This window comes from Salvelinus alpinus, chromosome 15, assembly GCF_045679555.1.
Source record: "Salvelinus alpinus chromosome 15, SLU_Salpinus.1, whole genome shotgun sequence".
NCBI lineage: Eukaryota > Metazoa > Chordata > Actinopteri > Salmoniformes > Salmonidae > Salvelinus > Salvelinus alpinus.
Window position 1 is genome coordinate 55,664,569 of NC_092100.1, and position 24,878 is coordinate 55,689,446.

At 43.3% G+C, this 24,878-nt stretch overlaps 1 protein-coding gene across 1 annotated transcript; it reads left to right on the forward strand.

Moving 5' to 3' along the window:
* Nucleotides 1–241: 241 nt before the first annotated feature.
* LOC139540409 (2-oxoadipate dehydrogenase complex component E1-like) lies at nucleotides 242–23,385 on the forward strand. The gene is made up of 18 exons (XM_071344206.1): nucleotides 242–627; nucleotides 2,680–2,832; nucleotides 10,856–11,067; nucleotides 11,510–11,704; nucleotides 12,017–12,286; nucleotides 13,124–13,295; nucleotides 13,421–13,619; nucleotides 13,893–14,052; nucleotides 14,280–14,432; nucleotides 14,765–14,849; nucleotides 15,158–15,297; nucleotides 15,532–15,682; nucleotides 16,080–16,186; nucleotides 16,449–16,613; nucleotides 16,915–16,997; nucleotides 17,144–17,310; nucleotides 17,780–17,865; nucleotides 19,970–23,385. Exons 1-18 carry the CDS (start codon nucleotides 450–452, stop codon nucleotides 20,072–20,074), a joined length of 2,781 nt encoding a protein of 926 aa, XP_071200307.1. The 5' UTR covers nucleotides 242–449; the 3' UTR covers nucleotides 20,075–23,385.
* The last annotated feature ends 1,493 nt before the right edge of the window (nucleotides 23,386–24,878 follow it).

Sequence of the window (24,878 nt, forward strand, 5' to 3'; positions counted from 1 at the left end):
AGACCGGTTTTATCCCAGTCCATTCTAATCGAACTCCCTTCGTGTACTTTGGATAGATAATGCCATCCGTTTGCTGCACGGCCATGCCACAGTTTCTATACTTTACTGTGAGCCTAATCATCAGTCCAAACAGTTTCGTTTTGCAACGAAAACGAGAGCTCCTATTGGACACATTCGGGTAGTTCCCTCCCCGTTTCGCTCCTTAAGCTTCCGTTCAAGACACGTTTTGGAACAGAATAGGCATAATGATTACGCCTCTGTCTTTGACCATTCTGCTCTTTGGCTAAACCACAGAACATATTGATTGTCTTCGGCGAAGTACTCCGACGGCTCAACCAATCAGCTTGCAGTGGGGTGTCACCTCCCATCTTTGTCAAGCAGTATGGCTGACGTTCTGTAGTGTGTGTAAGCTTCTAACTAGTGTTGACCTATTTTATTCATTTTAAATCATGTCAGTGTTACTATTCTTGAAAAACTTGCACTGCGTCAGCAAAGTTCCTCTGAGTGTCGCGCGCCCGGTCGTCGATTGTCTATATCACACCGAAAAAGGAGTCTACGGTTACCGACCCAAACAAATCGAGGGGGACCCGAAGTTGAAGAGCGACCATATCGCTACACTCAATCAAGGTCAGTAGAGCTCTGTTCAAATACTCATACTAACCGTACTATTTGTGACGTGAATTGAGTATATAGTATGCTAATTGGTCATATGATGATATAGTTAGTAGGCCAAAAGTTCCCTGATATCGTACTAAATTTGCCAAAATACGAAGTATTCATGGAGTGGACTGATGTAAAACTATATCTTGGCAACAAAATACATACAACCATTGAAATATCCAAGTTTTACATATTATTTTACTACACTGATTCCGCAATTGACTGTCAGTATGTCATACATCTCTTTTTATTAGGAACATTTTTCATACACAAATCAAAATTTATGAAGACAAAGACCCCTTTGTAAAAATGTTTATCTGATTTGTAAAACTATTTCCAATCATTAAAACGTTCACAAAGCAAAATGTCAAACATTTATTCGCTACATGTCTGTATTTGATTTGAAATAATATGGATTTGTATAATTTTTTTGTTCTCTTATTTCTTTGTAATTCCTCTGGATGTGCTGTTTTTTGCTTAATAAAAAATAAAAAATACATGCAGTGGAGGCTGTTTCCGTGCTTTTAGGACCCATAACAGGCTGACTACGCGACGCGAGCGTTGCAAAATAGATTTAGAAATGTATATTATTAAATTATTGCACCCACTGCTCACGTGCCAACGAGCGTCTGCGTTGCCAAGGGCTAAAATAGAAGTCAGTTCTATTTGTGATGCAGATCGCGCTGCAAGTCCTGCCTCTCCCATCTCCTCATTGGTTTATAGAAGCAGGTACCCACGTGCCATCTCCTCATTGGTTATACCCATGTGGGTGACTGAAAGACGAACGAGGTCAGTGGCGGTAATGCACCTAATTTATGAAAGTTGCCAATCGCAATATTAAGTCAAGAGAAGAAAAAGCCTAGAAGGAGGAGAGATGACTAGCAACAATTCGATTGACCGTTTTATGTGTGGATTAATTGTCAGAGTAGAGGACCTTGTGCATTTCAGGTAAAATAACAACTTAATGTTTATATCCCAGGACAAATTAGCTAGCAAGTGAAAGCTAAATTGCCATAAATGTTCAATGCTTTTCGACCTGTCCCCAAATTAATGTAATTGGTTCAGAGTTTGTTTTGATATTTTAACCTGCGTGTCGTGATCGCGTTTGGTGTGGGAGGACAAAATACATTTATGCATGATGGTGCACACGCGCAGCCGGTTTGGGTTCTGTGTAATACGTTCTTCAGAAAATGGGCGTGGCTTCATAACTTTTCAAATTGGAAGAAAATGGCGGAAAATATGCAGCCGAAGTCCGACGAGAGCGGATACAAATTCATTACTTTTACTAATTGTGACATGTTCTCTCATTTGGTTCTGGAAGTAGCTAGCCAAACATTAGCCAGTTAGTTTGGGTGATTGACTGCCGTTGAATGCTCTAAATTTACGAGCAAACAATCTGACCATGCTCTGGATATGCGAACGCCCAGAGCGCACTCTGTCACTCCAGATTGAATTGATGAACACACAAGAAATTGTACAATTTTTAGCTAGTCATTTGTTATGCTAACAAGTTAGCAAGAGGTTGCATAACAACATCAACTTCCAGTAGACAGGCGAAGCTCTAGTACGCTCAACTGAAACGATACCGTTTGTTTACAGTATACTAAGATGAAGTAATAGTATGTAGTATACAGTATGTTAGTATGGGTATTTGAACACAGCTCATGTTTTGCAGATAATGAACATTAAACTCAAATCATTGTCTTTTTCAATGGGAAAACAACTAAGCATCCTTTGCACAAAGTGAATTCTTGCAGAAGAGATTAAGTGTTGAGTTGTTCATATATTCCTTATTGTCACTGCATATCGTACACTTTTACTACTTGCTTTAATTTGCATCTAACTGTAGACTTAACGTTTGTCATAGCCTAGAGGTATATCCTCCTACCCCATGTCTTTTTTGTTGTTATTCTTTATTGACTTTTTCCCCCACATTTTACAATAATAATAGATGTATTTAAATGAATTAATCAGTTTTCACATCAATTTGATATTAAAAAGGCTGTTCTGTTTACACAGATCATGGTCTCATGCGCCTGGTGGAGGCATACCGAGCACATGGACACAAGGCTGCTAAAATTAACCCTCTACTGCCAGAGGACCCTGTGGAGGACACTGTGCCAGAGATCAACATGTTGACTGGGGCTGTACAAGGACCCCTCAACACATCTGGTAGGCTATGTGGTCTATTGGGAGATTCATGAGGATGGTATTATTCTCAGTAATGTTCTTCAGAATGTGTTCCAAAAACGTTGCATATAACAAATTTGGCAGTAAAGAAGCGCACAGCTGAACAATTTTTTAACATTTGTATTTATTTTTAACAGGGAGTGCGCAACCTCCTGCGCACAAACTTTTTTTTAATGGGCATAATATTAAAGACACTTAAGTTAGCTGGCTAAGTTAATGGTGAGCTAATTATAGAAAATAGCTTATGGTTGTGAGTGTGAAATAAAAGCAGGGCATTCTACCGGAGATTTTTAGGACTTGGACACTCTCGTTGTCCTAGCGTTATATCCTAATTTGACTTTGGTGCGGGTCATGTTGTTCTTCACATTACCATCTCTGGTAAACGCACACTATATCAAATAAAATCGATGTTTATTTGTCACATGCACAGGATACAAAAGTTGTAAACGGTACTTGCATAGTGGAGTCTTTTGTTTAGACATGGAGCTAGCTGGCTAAACAATGAACCATAATCCCAACTCATAATTTAACTACCATGCATGAATCTGCAGGTAGCTAAAGCTAACTAACTAGATTATATGTTAGTTAGCTAGATAGCTAACATTAGGCCATAACTAGCAAAGCAAATGGCTTTCTAAGATGCAAATAATATTACTACACACATCATACATGTAACGTTAGCTAGCGAGTCAGCCAGCCAACGTTGCTACGTACCTAACAGAATGCTTTAACTTGCAATGAAAATGACTTTCTGACAAAATTAGAAATGTATAATATCTGAAAATGTCGCTAGGTAGACTCTCTTACCCGTGGATGAACGCTTTTCCCTCTCTGTCATGAATGCCATGGTTGCCCTTAGTTTGAAGATGTAATCCGGAGACAGGTGTTTTATACAACAGCCTTCTGGTGTGTTCTCTCTTCGACTCCCTCCGCATATTTGCAATCAAACGCCAGAATTTACTCCATCTCCTTAGCTATCATACTCTGCTTCCACCGGGCATTCCATTGATTTCAAAACTCGGTACTCCAGAAAGTGGCGTGCATTAGCAACACTTTTGCAGTTCTTCATGATATCGTGCGAAAGGATTACCAACACATACTGAGCATGTCATGTTATAGACAGAAGCATGCTACATAGTAGACCAATCCAAACTCGTATCTCGGTATGTCCAGCCCATCTATCTCAGCCAATCATGGCTAGCGGGAAGGTTCCTGTCCTTTTCCGTGTCTAAACCAACTAGGCTCGTAATTTAACAATTGTATTTTCAGATGGAGTACAATTTCTTTATTTATAAAAATAAAACATTTGCCAATCTTGTAGTATCCAATTGGTAGTTAGTCTTGTCTCATCGATGCAACTCCCGTACGGACTCGAGAGAGAGGCGAAAGTCGAGAGCCGTGCGTCCTCCGAAACCCAACCAAGCCGCACTGCTTCTTGACACTGCCCGCTTAACCTGGAAGCCAGCCGCACCAATGTGTCGAAGGAAACACTGTATACCTGGCGACCGTGCCAGCGTGCCCGGCCCGCCACAGGAGTCGCTAGAGCGTGATGGGACAAGGACATCCCGGCCGGCCAAACCCTCCCCTAACCCCGATGATGCTGGGCCAATTGTGCGCCACCCCATGGGTATCCTGGTCGCGGCCGGCTGCGACAGAGCCTGGACTCGACCCAGGATCTCTAGTGGTCTTAGACCACTGCGCCACTCGGGAGGTCCACAAGTTTGTTATTAAGGCACATGAAAGGTCAGCTGTTCCAGAAGGCATTTCTGTCAAAAATGCATTTATTGATAAAAAAATAAATGTTTATGTTCAAATGCCTCTCCTGTGAAGTAGTGACATGCGACATACGCCTAGTTTCCTGAAACGAGTCACATTTAGAAATACCCACAGTATGACTTTCAATACCATCAATACTTTTTAATAACGTCAATACCACAAACTATTTTAGCTTGTTTTTCAAATAAATATATTTGTGCAATAGGCTAATAAAGCAGATCACGTTCTTCATTTCGACCTGTTGCATCATTTTTTCATTATGAAGCCGTTCCCCAAAGCTGATTGAGCCAGTCACATTGTAAGAGGGGGAATTTACACTTGAAATTCACTACTAATGTTTGCAAGGTATTATCTAAGTTTAGTTATCTAAGATGTGCCAAAATAAATTCTAGCTATGCATTTGGTTTGCTAAGTGGCTAGCTTGCAAGATCAATCTTCTTGGTTACAGCAGAGACAATCAATCCACTCCTGGATCAATATCCTTGTTGTCTGTTTTGTGCTTGAAGCAAACCTTTTGATATAGTTGTATGACTTCATGATCTGGGGTGTCTGTCCTTGCGATTTGTTTATGTTCCTTGCGCTTGTTAGCATTTAGCTAGTGTACACATTGAGAATTCGCTAGTACTTTGTTAGCACACTTCGTTAGGAGCCTGTAAAAGAGCAGCCATCCCCTCTGGCACCATTAACGTAGCGCTTTATGGTTTTTGCGACTGCACTTGAAGAAACTTTCAAAGTTCTTGAAATTTTCCGTATTGGCTGACCTGCATGTCGTATGGTAATGGACTGTCGTTTCTCTTTGCTTATGTGAGCTGTTCTTGCCATAATATGTACTTGGTCTCTTACCAAATAGGGCTATCTTATGTATACAACCCCTCCTGTACCTTGTCACAATATAACTGCTCAAACGCATTAAGAAGGAAAGAAATTCCACAAATTAACTTTTAAGAAGGCAGACCTGTTAATTTAAATGCATTCCAGGTGACTACCTCATGAAGCTGGTTGAGAGAATGCCAAGAGCGTGCAAAGTTGTCATCAAGGCAAAGGGTGTCTACTTTGAAAAATCTCAAATATAATATATATTTTGATTTCTTTAACACTTTTTGGTTACTACATCATTCCATATGTGTTATTTCATAATTTTGATGTCTTCATTATTATTTTACAATGTAGAAAATAGTAAAAAATAAAGAAACCCTTGAATGAGTAGGTGTCCAAACTTTTGACTGGTACTGTACATCTAGCTGGGTAAGGTTCAGGGGGTAGGTGTGTGTCTCTTTGGTAACAACAGCTGGAGTGCCAACTCTGTTAGACTACTTCATGATAAGCTGTGGACTATACTGAACAAAAATTTGAATGCAACATGTCAAGTGTTGGTCCCAAATTTTCCATTCGCACAAAAAGCTTAGGTAACACAATTGCATTTTATCAATGGCAATTTGAATGCACAGAGATACTGCGACGAGATCCTCATGTTTCAGCATGATAATGCACAGCCCCATGTCGCAAGGATCTGTACACAATTCCTGGAAGCTGAAAATGTCCCAGTTCTGCATACTCACCAGGCATGTCAGCCATTGAGCATGTTTGGGATGCTCTGGATCGACATGTACGACAGCGTGTTCCAATTCCCGCCAATATTCAGCAACTTTGCACAGACATTGAAGAGGAGTGGGACAGTATTTCACAGGCCACAATCAACAGCCTGATCAACTCTATGCAAAGGAAATGTGTCGTGCTGCATGAGGCAAATGGTGGTCACACCAGATACTGACTAGTTTTCTGATCCACGCCCCTACCTTTTTTTGAAGATATCTGTGACCAACAGATGCATATCTGTATTCCCAGTCATGTGAAATCCATAGATTAGGGCCAAATTAATTAATTTGAATTGACTGATTTCCTTATATGAACTGTAACTCAGTAAAATCTTTGAAGTTGTTGCACATTGCATTTTTATATTTTTGTTCAGTATAGTTTATCTGTATTTTTCATAGCTGTGTATTTACCACCACCACCAATGCTGGCACTGAGACCACACTCAACGCGCCGTGCAAGCAAGGAAATGCACATCCGGACGCGGCCGGTGATTTTAATGCAGGGAAACTGAAATCCATCTTACCTCATTTTTACCACCATGTCACCTGTGCAACTAGAGGTGACAACTTTAGATCACCTTTACTCCACCCACAGAGACACATACAAAGCTCTCCCTCGCCCTCCATTTGGCAAATCTGATCATAACTCTTTCCTCCTGATTCCTGCTTACAAGCAAAAACTCAAACAGGAAGTACCTGTGGAAGTGGTCCGGTGAAGCAGATGCTAAGCTACAGGACTGTTTCGCTAGCACAGACTGGAATATGTTCTGGGATTAATCCGATTGAGGAGTTTACCACATCAATCACCGGCTTCATTAATACAGTAAGTGCATTGACGATGTCATCCCCACAGTGACCATAAATACATATCGAAACCAGATGCCATGGATTACAGGCAACATCCGCACTGACCTAAAGGCTAGAGCTGCCAGTTTGAAGGAGCAGGACACTAATCCGGACGCTTATAAGAAACCCTGCTACGACCTCAGACGAGCCATCAAACAGTAAAGACGTCAATACAGGACTAGGATCGAATCCTACTACGCCGGCGGTGACAGTAGTCGGATGTGGCAGGGCTTGCAAACTATCACGGATTACAAAGGGAACTCAGTGACACGAGCCTACCAGATAAGCTAAATTAATTCTATGCTCGCTTCGAGGAAAGCAACACTCAACTATGCATAAGCGCACAGATGTTCCGGACGACTGTGTGATCTCACTCTCTGTAGCCAATGTGAGTAAGACCTTTTAAACAGGTTAACATTGACAAGGCCGCGGGGCCAGACTGATTACCAGGATCCATTCTTGGAGCATTTGCAGACCAGCTGGCAAGTGTCTTCACTGACGTTTTCATTTTCTCACTCACCCAGTCTGTAATACCTACATGTTTCAAGCAGACCACAATAGTCCCTGTACCCAGTAACGCCAAGGTGACCTGTTTAAATAACTGTCACCCCATAGCACTGAAATCTTTAGCCATGAAATGCTTTGAATGGCTGGTCACAATGGCACATCAACACCATCATCCCAGATACCCTGGACCCACTCCAATTTGCATAGCGCCCCAACAGATCCACAAATTTCGCAATCTCTATTACACTCCACACTGCCCTCTCCCACCTGGAGAAGAGGAACACCTATGTAAGAATGCTGTTCATTGACTACAGCTCAGCGTTCAACACCATAATACCCACAAAGCTAATCACTAAGCTCAGGACCCTGGGACTAAACACCTCCCTCTGCAACTGGATCCTGGACTTCCTGACAGTCCGCCCCCAGGTGGTGAGTGTAGGCAACAACACATCCGCCACGCTGATCCTCAACACAGGGGCCCTTTAGGGGTGCGTGCTTGATCCCCTCCTGTACTCCCTGTTCACCCACGACTGTGTGGCAGCGCATGACTCCAACACCATCATTAAGTTGGCTGACAACACCACAGTGGTTGGCCTGATCACTGACGAAGATGAGACAGCCTATAGGGATGAGGTCAGTGCCCTGGCAGTGTGGTGCCAGGACAACAACCTCTCAATGTCAGCCAGACAAACGAGCTGATCGTGGACTACAGGAAACGGAGGCCCGAGTACGCCTACGTCAACAGAGCTGTGGTGGAACGAGTCCAGAACTTCAAGTTCCTCTGTGTCAAAATCACTAAGGAATTTTCATGGTCCTCACACACTAATACAGTCGTGAAGAGGGCACGACAACACCAATTCCACCTCAGGAGACTGAACAGATTTGGCATGGGCCTTCAGATTCTCAAAGTTCTACAGCTGCGCAAGGCCAGATAAACACTGAAGTTGCTTACCAAGAAGACAGTGAATGTTCCTGAGTGGCCTAGTTACAATTTTGAAATAAATCGTCTTGAAAATGGCTGTCAATGATCAACAACCAACTTGACAGAGCTTGAAGAATTTTAGAAAGAATAATGTGCAAATATTGTACAATCCATGTGTGAAAAGCTCTTAGAGACTTACCCAGAACAACTCACAGCTGTAATAGGTGATTCTAACATGTTTTGACTCGGGGGTGTGAATACTTCAATTCAATTCTTCATTCCAAGATGGCGTAGCAGTCAGACGTCTTTGTCCTTCGTCGTGTCCCATGTATATATATTTTTCTTTGCATATCTTTAAAAATATATATATATATTAACTTCAAAATACTCTCCTGCAACCCGCCTCACCCAATGTGGTGTGGATGCAGTCTATCACGGTGCCATCCGTTTTGTCACCAAAGCCCCATATACTACCCACCGCTGCGACCTGTATGCTCTCGTTGGCTGGCCCTCGCTTCATACTCGTCTCCAAACCCACTGTCTCCAGGTCATCTACAAGTCTCTGCTAGGTAAAGCCCCGCCTTCTCTCAGCTCACTGGTCACCATAGCAGCACCCACCTGTAGCACACGCTCCAGCAGGTATATCTCACTGGTCACCCCCAAAGCCAATTCTTCCTTTGGCCGCCTTTCCTTCCAGTTCTCTGCTGCCAATGACTGGAACGAACTGCAAAAATCTCTGAAGCTGGAGACTCATATCTCCCTCACTAGCTTTAAGCACCAGCTGTCAGAGCAGCTCACAGATCACTGCACCTGTACATAGCCCATCTGTAAATAGCCCATCCAACTACCTCATCCCCATACTGTATTTATTTATCTTGCTCCTTTGCACCCCAGTATCTCTACTTGCACATTCATCTTCTGCACATCTACCATTCCAGTCTTTAATTGCTATATTGTAATTACTTCGCCACCATGGCCTATTTATTGACTTTCCTCTCTTATCCTACCTCATTTGCACACACTGTATATAGACTATTTCTACTGTATTATTGACTGTATGTTTGTTTATTCCATGTGTAAGTCTGTTGTTGTATGTGTCGAACTCTTTGCTTTATCTTGGCCAGGTCACAGTTGTAAATGAGAACTTGTTCTCAACTAGCCTACCTGGTTAAAGGTGAAATAAGTAGATTTTTTTTAATGTCAATCAGATATTTCTGTATTTAATTTTCAATAATTTAGCAAAAATATCTAAACAACTTTTCACTTTGTCTTTATGGGGTGTTGTGTGTAGATGGGTGAGGAAAATAATGAGTTCCGGCTTTAACACAACGAAGTTAGCAATAAGTCAAGGGATATGAATACTTTCTGTAGGCCATGTATATGCATGCAATGCCCATATGCATTTAGCGCTCAATTCTCTGACAACTGAACCGTGTGGTGGACAATTGTTTTTTCAAAACACTGCCAACACTCTGTTTGCATGGCTAGTGGCTAACGTTAGCCAGCTCAAGATAGCTAACGCAGAGTAGATTCTCCATATGACGTTAAGAAATAGTCCATTATGGGTCGTTTAGAAGATATCCGGAAATAAGTTAATAAATATGTAAAAAACCCAAAACATAACTATTTTTGTAGTTATAGGTAACCCGAATGTGACTACACATTACTTAAGTCTTTGACCAAACTGTGTTGTTACTTTGGTGAGTAGAAACTCATGCCTCCTACCCTTTTAAGTCAATGTAAAACCCATCACCCAACATTTGATTTGCTAAACCACCCATTGCAATGGTATGGCACCAATAGAAATTGGAAGGAAATCATTGCCTTTAAATGCCCCAAACTGCTAATTTGTGTGGTGACTCACTCACAGCACATGCGTTTAACACAGGCACTCGGTTTGAGTGGATGGTGTCTCTAGGGATGAGGCATTTTCAATGACAGTCAACAGTATCTCATACCTCCAGTCATTACTATCATCACTCACAAATTAGTAGATCAATCAAATGAAAGTGCATGTGACTTGGTGGATATGATTTAGATGGTAAAAGCACTGTGTGACTGCTGATGTGAAAAATACATTTGATTGAGGGTTCCTATGATACCCAGTCATGGAGATAAGGAATTATGTCCCACACACACACACGCCTCATCCTGTCAGAATATCAGAGCTCTTGGTCTTTAGTCTGTGTTCATGGAGATAAAGAATTATGTACACGTGTTTTTTTTTGTCCAGCAGGCAGACTAGCAGGTCTCATACTGCAACGCATTTGCAGCCAACCAGGTCCTCCTAAAAAAAAACGTGTTATTTTTTCAACTGACCTGAAATTCACACTCCTACATAAATTCCTTTCTTCTCCAGGACTGCGTCACTTTGGTAAGGCTGAGGCGTCAGTGGAGGAGGTGCTTGCCTACCTGGAGGAGGCCTACTGTGGCCGCATTTCCATAGAGACCAGTCAGTTGACCAGTCTGGAGGAAAGGGAGTGGCTCGCCGACCGCTTCGAGGAGTTGAAGAAGGAGACATTTGCGGCGGAGGAAAGGAAGAAGTTTGCCAAACTCATGCTGGAGTCACAGGTAGATGGGTGGATGGATGGGGATGAAGAGAGCGAGGGGGGGGGAGAGAAAGAGACCTCCACAGAGGAGAGACAGTTGGCTAAGCTCCTGTTGAAGTCACGTGGGTGGATAGGTAGATGGGTCAAAGGTCGACGTCGTCACACAGTATTACAGCCGAATAACCTTTTCATAGCCTAATTTAATGAAAATGTGTATCTTATCTAACAGAGTAATTGGCATCTTGTTTAATGACTTTATTCCCACAAAATGTTTATCTTATCAGCAAGAATGTGATGGTATTGGTTTTATCAATGTTAATTAAATTTTTTCCCTATTTCCAAGACGACTGATCTTGCTGACTTATTTATGTATTTAGCTTTTATTTAACCAGATAAATCATTGAGAACACATTCTCTTTTTACAATAACAGCCTGAAATTACCTGTTTCATCTTGTTACCTCAGGAGTTTGATAATTTCCTGGCCAACAAGTTTTCCACGGTGAAGCGTTACGGTGGTGAGGGAGCGGAGAGCATGATGGGAGTGTTCTATGAGATGTTCCGCCTGTTGGCCCACAGTGGGGTGACGGACGTCGTCATGGGGATGCCTCATCGCGGGCGACTCAACCTCCTCACGGGGCTGCTGCAGTTCCCACCAGAGGTCAGGGTTCAGACACTATGGATCACTTCCAGGTCAAATTCCTGGCTGTAGTGTTTACCTGAGTTAACCACACTCACTGGGGATTACCAATAAACTCCATGTAATTGTCAGCTGCAATGCGCTATGCAGGGTGACGATAAGAGAGAATCCAGTGTTACCTTATCAGAAAGTGACCGTAAAAAGTTTCTGTGGATGATGACCTTGAATTTTGTTGTTTTTCTTACTGAGGTGAACAGGTTTTGGGAGAGGTGAAATCTGGAACCCCAGTATAACATTTATTTGTTTCGTGTGCCTCTCTCCCTCCACCTCCAGCTGATGTTCCGTAAGATGCGTGGCCTCAGTGAGTTCCCAGCGGACTCTCCCTCCATCGGTGACGTCCTCTCCCACCTCTCCTCCTCTGTAGAGCTGGATTTCGGTGCTGCCCACCTCCTCAAAGTGACCATGCTGCCCAACCCCTCCCACCTGGAGGCCATCAACCCAGTCACCCAGGGGAAGACCAGGGCCCGGCAGCAGCTCAAACAGGAGGGAGACTACTCACCAGACGAGAACGCACAGCCTGGGAATAAAGTCGTATGTCTCCAGGTATAGTGTGTGTGAATGTATATGTGTAATATATATATATATATAACTAGGCAACTCCGTTAAGAACAAATTCTTAGTTTACAATGACGGCCTACCCCGGCCAAACCCTCCCCTAACCCGAACAACGCTGGGCCAATTGTGGCTCTAACCAGACTAGTGCGAGGCCCCGGTGCACAACTGAGCAAGAGGACAAGTACATTAGAGTGTCTAGTTTGAGAAACAGACACCTCACAAGTCCTCAACTGGCAGCTTCGTTATATAGTACCCGCAAAACACCGGTCTCCGCTGGCCTTCTAGGCAGAATTCCTCTGTCCAGTGTCTGTGTTCTTTTGCCCATCTTAATCTTTTAATTTTTTATTGGCCAGTCTGAGATATGGCTTTTTCTTTGCAAATCTGCCTAGAAGGCCAGCATCCCGGAGTTGCCTCTTCACTGTTGACGTTGAGACTGGTGTTTTGTGGGTACTATTTAATGAAGCTGCCCCCCTCCCCTCGGTTTTGTTGCAATTAGGGGAGCTAACGTCTCATTTAGGGGAGCTGAGCCCCCCCTGGTTCCCCCATAATTCGCACCTTGGCCCTCAGGCCAATGTGTTTGACACCCCTGAACTAGAAACACATTCACTGATTAACATTGCTATAGAATAGTGTACGTGATTGCCCTCTCGTGAATTTGTTTTGCATGTGTAGTACAATATGTAAAAGAGAGGGATAGTAGGAAGGGATTATTACGCTGAAGTACAGTTTATAGGGTCATAAGGGCATTATCCATTGTTGATGTCAAGATATTTTCAGAATTTCAAGCCTGGGGATCATTGTGGAAACTCTCCTTACTTTTCTCAGGTCCATGGGGATGCCTCATTCTCGGGTCAAGGGATTGTTCCAGAGACATTCACCATTTCACTACTCCCCCACTTCAGAGTCGGTGGGAGCATCCACCTCATTGTAAACAACCAAGTGGGTTATACCACTCCATCTGCGAGAGGGAGATCGTCTTTATACTGCAGTGATGTTGGTATGTGAAATCTATTGATTTATCTATAATAGATCTTTATGGGAATTATAATCACAAATCCATTTTTTTAATGGGAATTTCAATACTCTATCTCACTGTGTGTGTGTGTGTTCTCCCCTCTCCAGGTAAGATGGTGGGCTGTGCGGTGGTCCATGTGAATGGTGATGATGCGGAGGAGGTGGTGCGCGCCACACGTTTGGCGGTAGAGTATCAGAGACGCTTCAGGAAGGATGTCATCCTGGACCTGCTCTGCTACAGACGGTGGGGACACAACGAGCTGGACGAACCTGGTTTCACTAACCCTGCCATGTACAAGATTATCCGGTGAGTTCAGTATATTTGCTATACTCTTCCTTCTCTGGCTGATCTTGAGCCAAAAGGGGTCCACTAAATGGACAGAAATATTGTCCAGAAACTACCTCATTGTATTGAACAGGGAACACATCCCCACAACCATGAACAAAAGCATATATGTTTTACCTACAATTGTATATTTGCTTTACATTATTTGCCGTTGATATACCCTTGATTACAGAACAATGCCCAAATAACTAACCATGACATCCTACCCACTTCTCACCCCCCCCCCCCCCCCAGCTCCAGGAAGAGCATCCCAGACTCCTACGCTGACCAGCTGATCTCAGAGGGCCTGATGACAGAGGAGGAGTGTGGTGCCATCAGGACAGCCCACTACGGCATGCTGAACGACAAGCTGGCCAACATGACCCTATACAGCCCACCGCCCACCAACCTGCAGGTCTGTGATGTGCACTCATTTCACATACGGCTTGATTGAGTTTACCTGGCACAATGGAATCAATAGAATAGTTGCGAAAGTGCAAACCCCACCCATCTGGCACTACAGGCAGACTAAAGCGAACGCTCAAAATGTTTGTTCCCAGGTCTCTGGTGAGGAGTGCTTTTTGGAGATTTCCATTCTTTGCTGTAACAAATGGACTTGATAAAGTTGTGTTGTTGTTACAGGGGCGCTGGGGAGGTCTGGAGGAGCCCCAGGCCAGAGTCACCCACTGGGACACGGGGGTGCCTGTCCCCCTGCTGCAGTATGTAGGGGCTAAGTCTGTGGAGATACCTGAAGAGGTCCAGCTACACAGCCACCTTGGGAAGATGCATGTGGCGGTAATAACAATTACAGGAGATATATACTATTGTAGCTAATTCAGGGGGGGGGGGGGTCCTGCACGGGACTCGAACCCAGTTCCACCCCGGGACTCGAACCCAGGTCCACCGACTGTCAACCCAACACATTAGCCATTACGCCAACAGATCTCAACCTCTTTACAAGTTTGCTAGGTGTTGAGTTAAAGGGATAGTTGGAGATTTCATTGACAATGGTATCCACAAGTTCATCTGACTCTGGGGAAAAGGGATAAAGGGCTTTGTTGTTTTCCCCCTTGTTTTTTAAAGACTCTCTGAAGCTCAATGCAAACAGATCTGTTGTGTTCTCTCAGGGTCGCCGTGCGAAGGTGGAGAATGGAACTAATCTGGATTGGTCCACTGCTGAGGCCATGGCGTTTGGCTCTCTGCTCTGCCAAGGTCAGTCAACGGCTTTTTACACTACTGAGCCAAACCAAGCTGTACTGAGCTGGCCTGGTTCAGCATCCATTTTAGTTGCTGGAGTATCCTAGGCAGCACAATTTGGTAAGGGTAATGTGAAAAAGGATTGATCTTCATAGATAACATTTTTTACAGAAATTGCTTGTTAGATAGATTTGTTTTCTCAGGCCTGTTATAACCATACTATGTCAATACTTACAAATGTATAGTCATTTTTAGTCATTTATATATGTAATTCTCATGTCTCTGGCTGTAAGAATGTGTTTTGTTTTTCATTTGTTTTGCAGGGTTCAACATTCGTATCAGTGGACAGGATGTTGGTAGGGGCACCTTCAGTCAGAGACATGCCATGATAGTTTGTCAAGACACAGATGACATGTACATCCCCCTCAATCACATAGACCCTGAACAGAAAGGATTCATGGAGGTAAATAATGAGTTATTGCAACGAGAGAAGAAAAACTAAAAACAATGGGACTTGATACAAAATAACTTGGGACTCGACTTGCACGACTTGGGACTTGAGATTCAACCCTTTTTACTCACATGAGACTTGGACCTCATGACTTGTTTACTTGCTTTACTTCTAAGTTGTATAAGAGTGTCTTGGACACCCACCTGTGATACGGCGTGCACTCTTCTGCGTGTGTGTCTGTTCTAGGTGTGCAACAGTGCCCTGTCTGAGGAGGCCGTGCTGGGCTTTGAGTATGGCATGGCCATCGCCCAGCCTAAACTACTGCCTATCTGGGAGGCTCAGTTTGGAGACTTCTTCAACGGAGCTCAAATCATATTCGACACCTTCCTCTCTGGAGGTAATGAATGCTGATACTCTGGTCAATAACTTTCTGAAGTCAGTCAAGGGCTATTTTTAGGTCACCACCTTTTGAGGTTGCAGATAGTTGAATACCATAAACCAGTTTCCTTCTAGCCCCTGGTGCGATCACCTATCAAGTCCTTTCAGTTCTGTGAACACAGATTAACAAGGGCTCGGGGGAAGGGGATACACAGAATGGAGTCAACACTTTGTTTAGTATACATTTAAGATTAAACTGGATATTTGGTCAACATGATCAGTAAATCATGGGTCCCAGTAGAACACAAACTACACTTTTTAATATAAAAGCTTTATAGCGCATTCATAAGGCCTTCATAAACGTTAGGCGCTACATTCTGGTTCCACTGGGTGTTGATTTGAAACGTGTCTCCCAGGCGAGGCTAAGTGGCTGCTGCAGTGCGGGATGGTGATCCTGCTTCCCCATGGTTACGACGGAGCAGGACCTGAACACTCCTCCTGCCGCATGGAGAGGTTCCTACAGGTGAGTAGGGGAACGCAAATCACATGGGGAACAATTTTAAAGGAGCGGGGAACCTCTGATCTCCTCTGCATTTTGTGGCAGTGAGAAATGAGAAGAACAGACTTTTTTTTTTAAGAACTCTTTGGAAACAAATACCTCTACAAATAGCAGCTACGATTACCTCTGTTGTAGCTACTGTATGCCGCGGTCTACTCTCTCACTGTCTCTTTGTACTATTTATTGTATCGGTGTCTAAATCTCCTCGTCTTTCTCTTTCTCCCAGCTGTGTGACAGTAAGGAGGAGGGGGTGGATGGTGACAATGTCAACATGGGCGTGGTCAACCCTACGACTCCAGCACAGTACTTCCACCTGCTGAGACGACAGATGATTCGCAACTTCCGCAAGCCGCTCATCGTGGCCGGGCCCAAGACTCTGCTCCGACTCTCTGTAGGCTACTCAATAACACATCTAATACAAGCCATTAGAGTTCAATGGGCCTGTTTGAATACCTTTAAAATGCATCCTTCCTCCCCCCCCTTCAGGTAATCACTGATCTGTAGGTGAGTGCGTGGTTAGGTGAAGGCATGGTTTTCACTGCATCGCTTCCACCAATCTTACCATGTCATATCAATGATTTCCTCAAGGAAAGAAAGGGTTAATTTTAAGGTATTCAAACAGGGATACTGTGAACATGTTTATGGGGATATTTTTGGTGACTGATTTGATGAGTTCCTGTCTCTACCTGTAGGGGGCAACATCCAGTCTGGCTGACATGGCTCCTGGAACCTCTTTCAAACCTGTGATTGGTGACACCTCAGTCACACCAGCCAGGTAAAGAAGTATCCACAACATTACACCCTCTCTTCTGCTTCCTGTTGATAAGTGTATCTCATTTTAAAATGTTGTCATTTGTGTTATGGTGTCATATGTATGTACCCAACTGCTTTAATAACTGTCCTTTCCTGCTATCCCTGTAGTGTCCAGCGGGTGGTGCTGTGTTCAGGGAAGCACTACTATGCCCTGTTGAAACAGAGGGAAACGTCAGCTGCCACTCAGACCACAGCACTGATCAGACTGGAGGAGCTGTGTCCCTTCCCTCTGGAAGCCCTGCAGCAGGAGCTCACCAAGTACACCAACGCCAAAGGTAGGCTATACCTGACCTGGCCACTATTTACCTCAAACATCTAATATCTAAAATGCCACTTTGCAGTCGCTTTTATCCAAGTACACTGACAACAAATGTATATAAGTGACCCCTGACCTGGTCTTCACTTCTTACCACAGACACTATAGGCCTGTTTCCCAGACACACATTAACCCTGGTTTAAAAAGCTATTGCATTGGAGATTCTCCATTTTTAGCATGCTTTTTATTCCAGGATTAGGCTCTTACTGTTCAACACTGCTTACTAGAGACTGTGCAGCAGCATCGGATCAATAAATCATTTTGTGAACTGTATTTGGTAGGGATGGGCATTTGAAATGATTTCACTATTCGAATAATATCATTACATTTTTTCCGATATTTGATTAACTGTCCCCATCCCTAGTATTTTGCCATTTTCAAGATAATTTTTTTATGTAATCTTCTTCATGTGTTTGTGTCCCATACAGAGTTCGTCTGGAGCCAGGAGGAGCCCCAGAACATGGGCCCCTGGTCCTTCGTGGCCCCTAGGTTTGAAAAGCAGCTGGCCTGCAAGGTGAGTCCTGCCCCTGTCTGAATGATCAGAGAAATACTGTTCATGTGTTTGAGGGGATCAGTTTGAGCAAGCAAGGCGCGGCTCCCGAATTGCTCATTTTGATCAGATAATGAGTAGTTATTTGGGATGCAAGGTGATTTGTAGATCAGGGATCCTGCACAGTCCGACTGCAATGTAGTGGATCTCAAACATGCACAATAAACTAAGTGTGCAAAACATGCTCTTTCCATGACAGACTGACCAGGTGAAAGCTATGATCCTTTATTGATGTCACCTGTTAAATCCACTTCAATCCGTGTAGATGAAGGGGAAGAGACCGGTTAAAGAAGGATTTTTAACAATTGACACATGATTTGTGTATGTGTGCCATTGAGGGTGAATGGGCAAGTGCCTTTGAACAAGGTATAGTAGTAGGTGCCAGGCACACCTGTTTGAGTGTGTTAAGAACTGCAACGCAGCTGGGTTTTTCACGCTCAACAGTTTCCCGTCTGTATCAAGAATGATCCACCACCCAAAGGACATCCAGCCAACTTGACCTAACTGTGGGAAGCATTGGAGTCAACATGGGCCAGCATCCCTGTGGAACGCTTTCGACACCATGTGGAGTCCATTCTCTGACGAATTGAGGCTGTTCTGAGGGCGAAAAGGGGTGCAACTCAATATTAGGAAGGTGTTCCCAATGTTTTGTACACTGTATATTTGACTGGGTTTGATTTAAAAAAATCTATATACACTGCTCAAAAAAATAAAGGGAACACTAAAATAACACATCCTAGATCTGAATGAATGAAATATTCTTATTAAATACTTTTTTCTTTACATAGTTGAATGTGCTGACAACAAAATCACACAAAAATTATCAATGGAAATCAAATTTATCAACCCATGGAGGTCTGGATTTGGAGTCACACTCAAAATTAAAGTGGAAAACCACACTACAGGCTGATCCAACTTTGATGTAATGTCCATAAAACAAGTCAAAATGAGGCTCAGTAGTGTGTGTGGCCTCCACGTGCCTGTATGACCTCCCTACAACGCCTGGGCATGCTCCTGATGAGGTGGCGGATGGTCTCCTGAGGGATCTCCTCCCAGACCTGGACTAAAGCATCCGCCAACTCCTGGAGAGTCTGTGGTGCAACGTGGCGTTGGTGGATGGAGCGAGACATGATGTCCCAGATGTGCTCAATTGGATTCAGGTCTGGGAAACGGGCGGGCCAGTCCATAGCATCAATGCCTTCCTCTTGCAGGAACTGCTGACACACTCCAGCCACATGAGGTCTAGCATTGTCTTGCATGAGGAACCCAGGGCCAACCGCACCAGCATATGGTCTCACAAGGGGTCTGAGGATCTCATCTCGGTACCTAATGGCAGTCAGGCTACCTCTGGCGAGCACATGGAGGGCTGTGCCTCATGTGCCCCACCCTCATGGAGTCTGTTTCTGACCGTTTGAGCAGACACATGCACATTTGTGGCCTGCTGGAGGTCATTTTGCAGGGCTTTGGCAGTGCTCCACCTGCTCCTCCTTGCACAAAAGCGGAGGTAGCGGTCCTGCTGCTGGGTTGTTGCCCTCCTACGGCCTCCTCCACGTCTCCTGATGTACTGGCCTGTCTCCTGGTAGCGCCTCCATGCTCTGGACACTACGCTGACAGACACAGCAAACCTTCTTGCCACAGCTCGCATTGATGTGCCATCCTGGATGAGCTGCACTACCTGAGCCACTTGTGTGGGTTGTAGACTCCGTCTCATGCTACCACTAGAGTGAAAGCACCGCCAGCATTCAAAAGTGACCAAAACATCAGCCAGGAAGCATAGGAACTGAGAAGTGGTCTGTGGTCACCACCTGCAGAACCATTCCTTTATTGGGGGTGTCTTGCTAATTGCCTATAATTTCCACCTTTTTTGTCTATTCCATTTGCACAACAGCATGTGAAATTTATTGTCAATCTGTGTTGCTTCCTAAGTGGACAGTTTGATTTCACAGAAGTGTGATTGACTTGGAGTTACATTGTGTTGTTTAAGTGTTCCCTTTATTTTTTTGAGCAGTGTATATTAACCGACCATTTTCATTTGCACACCTTCTTTCTCCCTCTACTCTTCCTCCAGCTCCGGTTGGTGAGTCGGCCTACTCTGCCCGCCCCGGCTGTGGGCATCGGAACGCTCCACCACCAGCAGAACGAGGCCATCCTCACTGCCACCTTCTCCTCTTGAGCCACTGGGCCCCAAGATGGCTGCTCCCGCGGGCCCCAGAATGGATGCACCCTCCCTCCTCCAGTAAAACCACATTACATCTCTTCTCTAGGCTGGACCTCCAGGCTGAATTGATCTCTGTTTCACATTTGTTTCACTCAACTTTCTATGAATTGGTGAGATGAGACAATAGTGAGGCCAGGATCTCTTTTCTTCCTGTATGTTTAAATGTTCTCAAAAACACAATTGCTAAAGGCTGCTTCTTCATTGTGGAGGGGGCTTCAGGTACTGAGTGGAATAAGACTGTGATGGTTTGGAAGGGCTGTTTTATCGAGCATTATGAAATGGAGCTGTAGCTGTCTAAAAACAATGTGATGTAAATGGTCTCAGATTGCATCGTAAAGCAACTCAATATTGCCCTGAGTGTTAATTTTGATTGTAATATTGAATTTTTAACTCTTAATGTTTTTAACTTTATGCAAAAGTTAATTCCACATGCAATATGATTACATTCAATTTACTATACTGAAACAAAAATATAAACGCAACATGCAAGAATTTCAAAGATTTTACTGAGTTACAGTTCATATTAGTCCCTAATCTATGGATTTCACATGATTGGGAATACGATATGCAGCTGTTGGTCACAAATACCTTAAAATAGAAAATGTAAGGGCATGGGACAGAAAACCAGTCATTATCTGTTGTGACCTCCATGTGCCTCATGCAGTGCGACATCTCCTTCACATAGAGTTGATCAGGCCTGTGGAATGTTGTCCCACTCCTCTTCAATGGCTGTGCGAAGTTGCTGGATATTGGCGGGAACTGGAACACACTGGTATACACGTCAATCTAGAGCATCCCAAACATGCTCAATGGCTGACATGTCTGAGTGTGCAGGTCATGGAAGAACTGGGACATTTTCAGCTTCCAGGAATTGTGCACAGATCCTTGAGACATGGGGCTGTGCATTATCATGCTGAAACATGAGGTGATGGCGGCAGATGAATTGCACAACAATGGGCCTCAGGATCTCGTCACCATCTCTGCATTCGAATTGCCATCGATAAAATGCAATTGTGTTTGTTGTCCGTAGCTTATGCCTGCCCATACCAAAACACCACAGCCACCATGGGGCACTTTGTTCACATCAGCAAACCGCTCTCCCACACGACACCATACAAGTGGTTGTGAGGCAGGTTGGACGTAATGCCAAATTCTCTAACGACGTATGGTTATGGTAGAGAAATTAACACTCAATTCTGGCAACAGCTCTGATGGACATTCCTGCAGATAGCATGCCAATTGCACACTCCCTCAACTTGATACATCTGTGGCATTGTGTTGTGTGACCAAACTGCACATTTTAGAGTGGCCTTTTTATTGTCCCAGCACAAGGTGCATTTGTGTAATAATCATGCTGTTTAATCAGCTTCTTGATAATCCATCCCACTGACAGGTGTGGAATATCTTGTCAAAGGAGAAACACTCACTAACAGGGATGTAAACATATTTGTGCACAAAATTTGAGAGAAATAAGCTTTTTGTGCATATGGAAAATTTCGGGGGTCTTTTTTTCAGCTCATGAAAAATGGGACCAATACTTTACATGTTGCGTTTGTATTTTTCTTCAGTGTAGATATGGGGCCTTATCAGGGTACTGAGAGAGAGCGCAACCAAAATATGGTTACGTTTAAATCAAGGCCAGGGGTGTCAAACATACGGTCCACGGGTGGTTTGAGTAAAAGAATACAAAATACAAAAAAAAATACTAAATCATATATATCATTTTGGGGGGGAATGAAGACGAACTCAATATTCTTTCAAATGACTAAAACCAAATCGAAACTGTGTAGAAATGATTATCGGCATACCCAACTTTTGCGGAAAAATGCATTAAGTGTTGGGAGCCTTACTTTCTTCACCGTGACTGGCGAACAGAGTTTACCCACCAATTTAAAAAATAAAATAATAATAAAAAATAAAAATTGTTACCACTACATCGCTGAATGTAATACATTTTCAGTGCGGCCCTACAGACCTCATTGAGGACCAAATGCGGACCCCGGCACAAAATGAGTTTGACACCCCTGCCTTAGACACTAAGTTTATAACGTTATCGTATTATGAAGGCACTTTCAGTTGCTCATATGTAGCCACACATCAGAGTATTATGATTTCATTTCAATGACCTATCATCTAGTTTATCATCTTTTTTTCTTCAAAGTAGAAGATTGGCTCAGGTTGGGGGCTGAGGAATTCTTTAGTGTTCTCTTCATGAGGTGCTATAGTTTTTACTGTTTTAAATGTCATCCTCAACATCAGTCCAAATATTGTTCAAATGTTGGAAGTATTATTTTGGTTATTTTTGTTTGTGTATAAATTCAAAGCTTCTAATTTTGTTTTTAGATTTTGAAAGGAAAAACGACACGACTAATATTTCTGAACAACTACTGCGCCATTAGCACCACAACTATTTCATATTTCTGATGAAAAGTAAGGGTTACCATTTCTCGACAAAGTAACTTGGTAGTTATATTGGTTTGGTGTTAAAACATTTGTTTTCATTTCAAAAGGTTGCGTTTGTTGTGAATTCTGTCTTTTACTGCTGCAGGTACGATTTCAAAAATATGTGGAAGCTGACTACCACTGGATTTGAGTTGTAATTAACAAAATAAAGTGGTAAGAAACCAATGCTATTGCTCTGTATGCTCATATTGTTGTTCAAGAAAAGGGCTACCGTACAGTGCATTTGGAAAATATTTAGACCCCTTTGACATTTTCCACATTTTAATGGATTTTTTTTTAAATGCCTCATTAATCTGCACAAAATACCCCATAATGACAGAGCGAGAAATGTTTGCAGGAATACCTAATTTCCTTAAGTATTCAGACCCTTTGCTGTGAGACTTGAAATTGAGCTCAGGTGCATCCTGTTTCCATTGATCATCCTTGACATGTTTCTACAACTTGATTTGGAGTCCACCTGTGGTAAATTAAATTGATTGGACATGATTTGGAAAGGCACACACCTGTCTATATAAGGTCCCACAGTTGAGTGCATGTCAGAGCAAAAACCAAGCCATGAGGTCGAAGGAATTGTCCATATATAAATGTCATCAGTTTTTTTTTTTTTTTTATACATTTGCAAAAATGTCAACTTGTTTTGTCATTATGGCATATTGTGTATAGATTGATGAGGGTAATATTTATTTCTACAACGTAGCAAAGTGTGGAAAGTCAAGGGGTTTGAATATTTTCTGAATGCACTGTACAACAGTATAATGAAATGGCAACACTCAATCTTCTCAAATAAATGAACTATATTTTCACCTTTTTGTTTGACTTTAAAGCCATTCACACCTGCATAGCGCGTCTCCTTTTCATATAAACCTAACAAAAATATAAGCGCAACAATTTCAAAGATTTTACTGAGTTGCCTCATGCATTGCGACATCTCCTTTGCATAGAGTTGGTCAGATTGTGATCTGTGGAATGTTGTCCCACTCCTCTTCAATGGCTTTGTGAAGTTTCTGGATATTGGTGGGAACTGGAACATGCTGTCAACCCAGAGCATCCCAAACATGCTCAATGGATGACATGTCTGAGTATTGATGGGTTTGGATTTCTAAACTTTAAATATGGTTAATCTTTATACTAGAGACATGAGGAGTGCCATAGTCTGGTTTATACAGCAGAAGTTAATGGGTATCTGTAGGAGGAATTTAAATGGTAGAAGCAATTAAGCTTGGAATGCACTGAGTGCAGGGAGGACGATCACATGTTGGCAGGCACCGATAAGGGTGGATTAGTGAGGAAACGGGGGTCGAGGTCAGGTCACATTAAGGGAGAAGGAACAGTTTATTGTCCGTATTACTTAACTTCCTGCCTAGCAATAACGATGTAATGTTTAGAGAAGAGGAGATATACTGTATATCAACTCAGCAACAACAAAAAAGTTCTCACTGTCAACTGCGTTTTTATTTTCAGCAAACTTAATGTGTAAATATTTGTATGAACATAAGATTGAATAACTGAAACACAAACTGAGTAAGTTCCACAAACATGTGACTAACAGAAATGGAATAATGTGTCCCTGAACAAAGGGGGGGTCAAAATCAAAAGTAACAGTCAGTATCTGGTGTGGCCACCAGCTGCATTAAGTACTGCAGTGCATTTCCTCCTTATGGACTGCACCAGATTTGCCAGTTCTTGCTGTGAGATGTTACCCAACTCTTCCACCAAGGCACCTGCAAGTTCCAACAGTTCCAACAGATCCAACAGGTCCCAGACGTGCTCAATAGGATTGAGATCCGGGCTCTTCGCTGGCCATGGCAGAACACTGACATTCCTGTCTTGCAGGAAATCATGCACAGAATGAGCAGTATGGCTGGTGGCATTGTCATGCTGGAGGATCATGTCAGGATGAGCCTGCAGGAAGGGTACCACATAAGGGAGGAGGATGTCTTCCCTGTAACGCACAGCGTTGAGATTGCCTGCAATGACAACAAGCTCAGTCCGATGATGCTGTGACACACTGCCCTAGACCATGACGGACCCTCCACCTCCAAATCGATCCCGCTCCAGAGTACAGGCCTCGGTGTAATGCTCATTCCTTTGACGATAAACGCAAATCCGACCATCACCCCTGCTAAGACAAAACCGCGACTCGTCAGTGAAGAGCACTTTTTGCCAGTCCTGTCTGGTCCAGCGACTGGGTTTGTGCCCATAGGCGACATTGTTGCTGGTGATGTCTGGTGAGGACCTGCCTTACAACATGCCTATAAGCCCTCAGTCCAGCCTCTCTCAGACTATTGCGGACAGT

Bases quoted from the DNA above. Each gene is read 5' to 3' on its own strand.
- LOC139540409 (XM_071344206.1), top strand. From the start codon at position 450: ATGTCAGTGTTACTATTCTTGAAAAACTTGCACTGCGTCAGCAAAGTT. The intron at 12,287-13,123 runs GTATAGTGTGTG...TACTTTTCTCAG, and splicing joins ATAAAGTCGTATGTCTCCAG to GTCCATGGGGATGCCTCATT. The intron at 16,998-17,143 runs GTAAAGAAGTAT...CTATCCCTGTAG, and splicing joins ACCTCAGTCACACCAGCCAG to TGTCCAGCGGGTGGTGCTGT.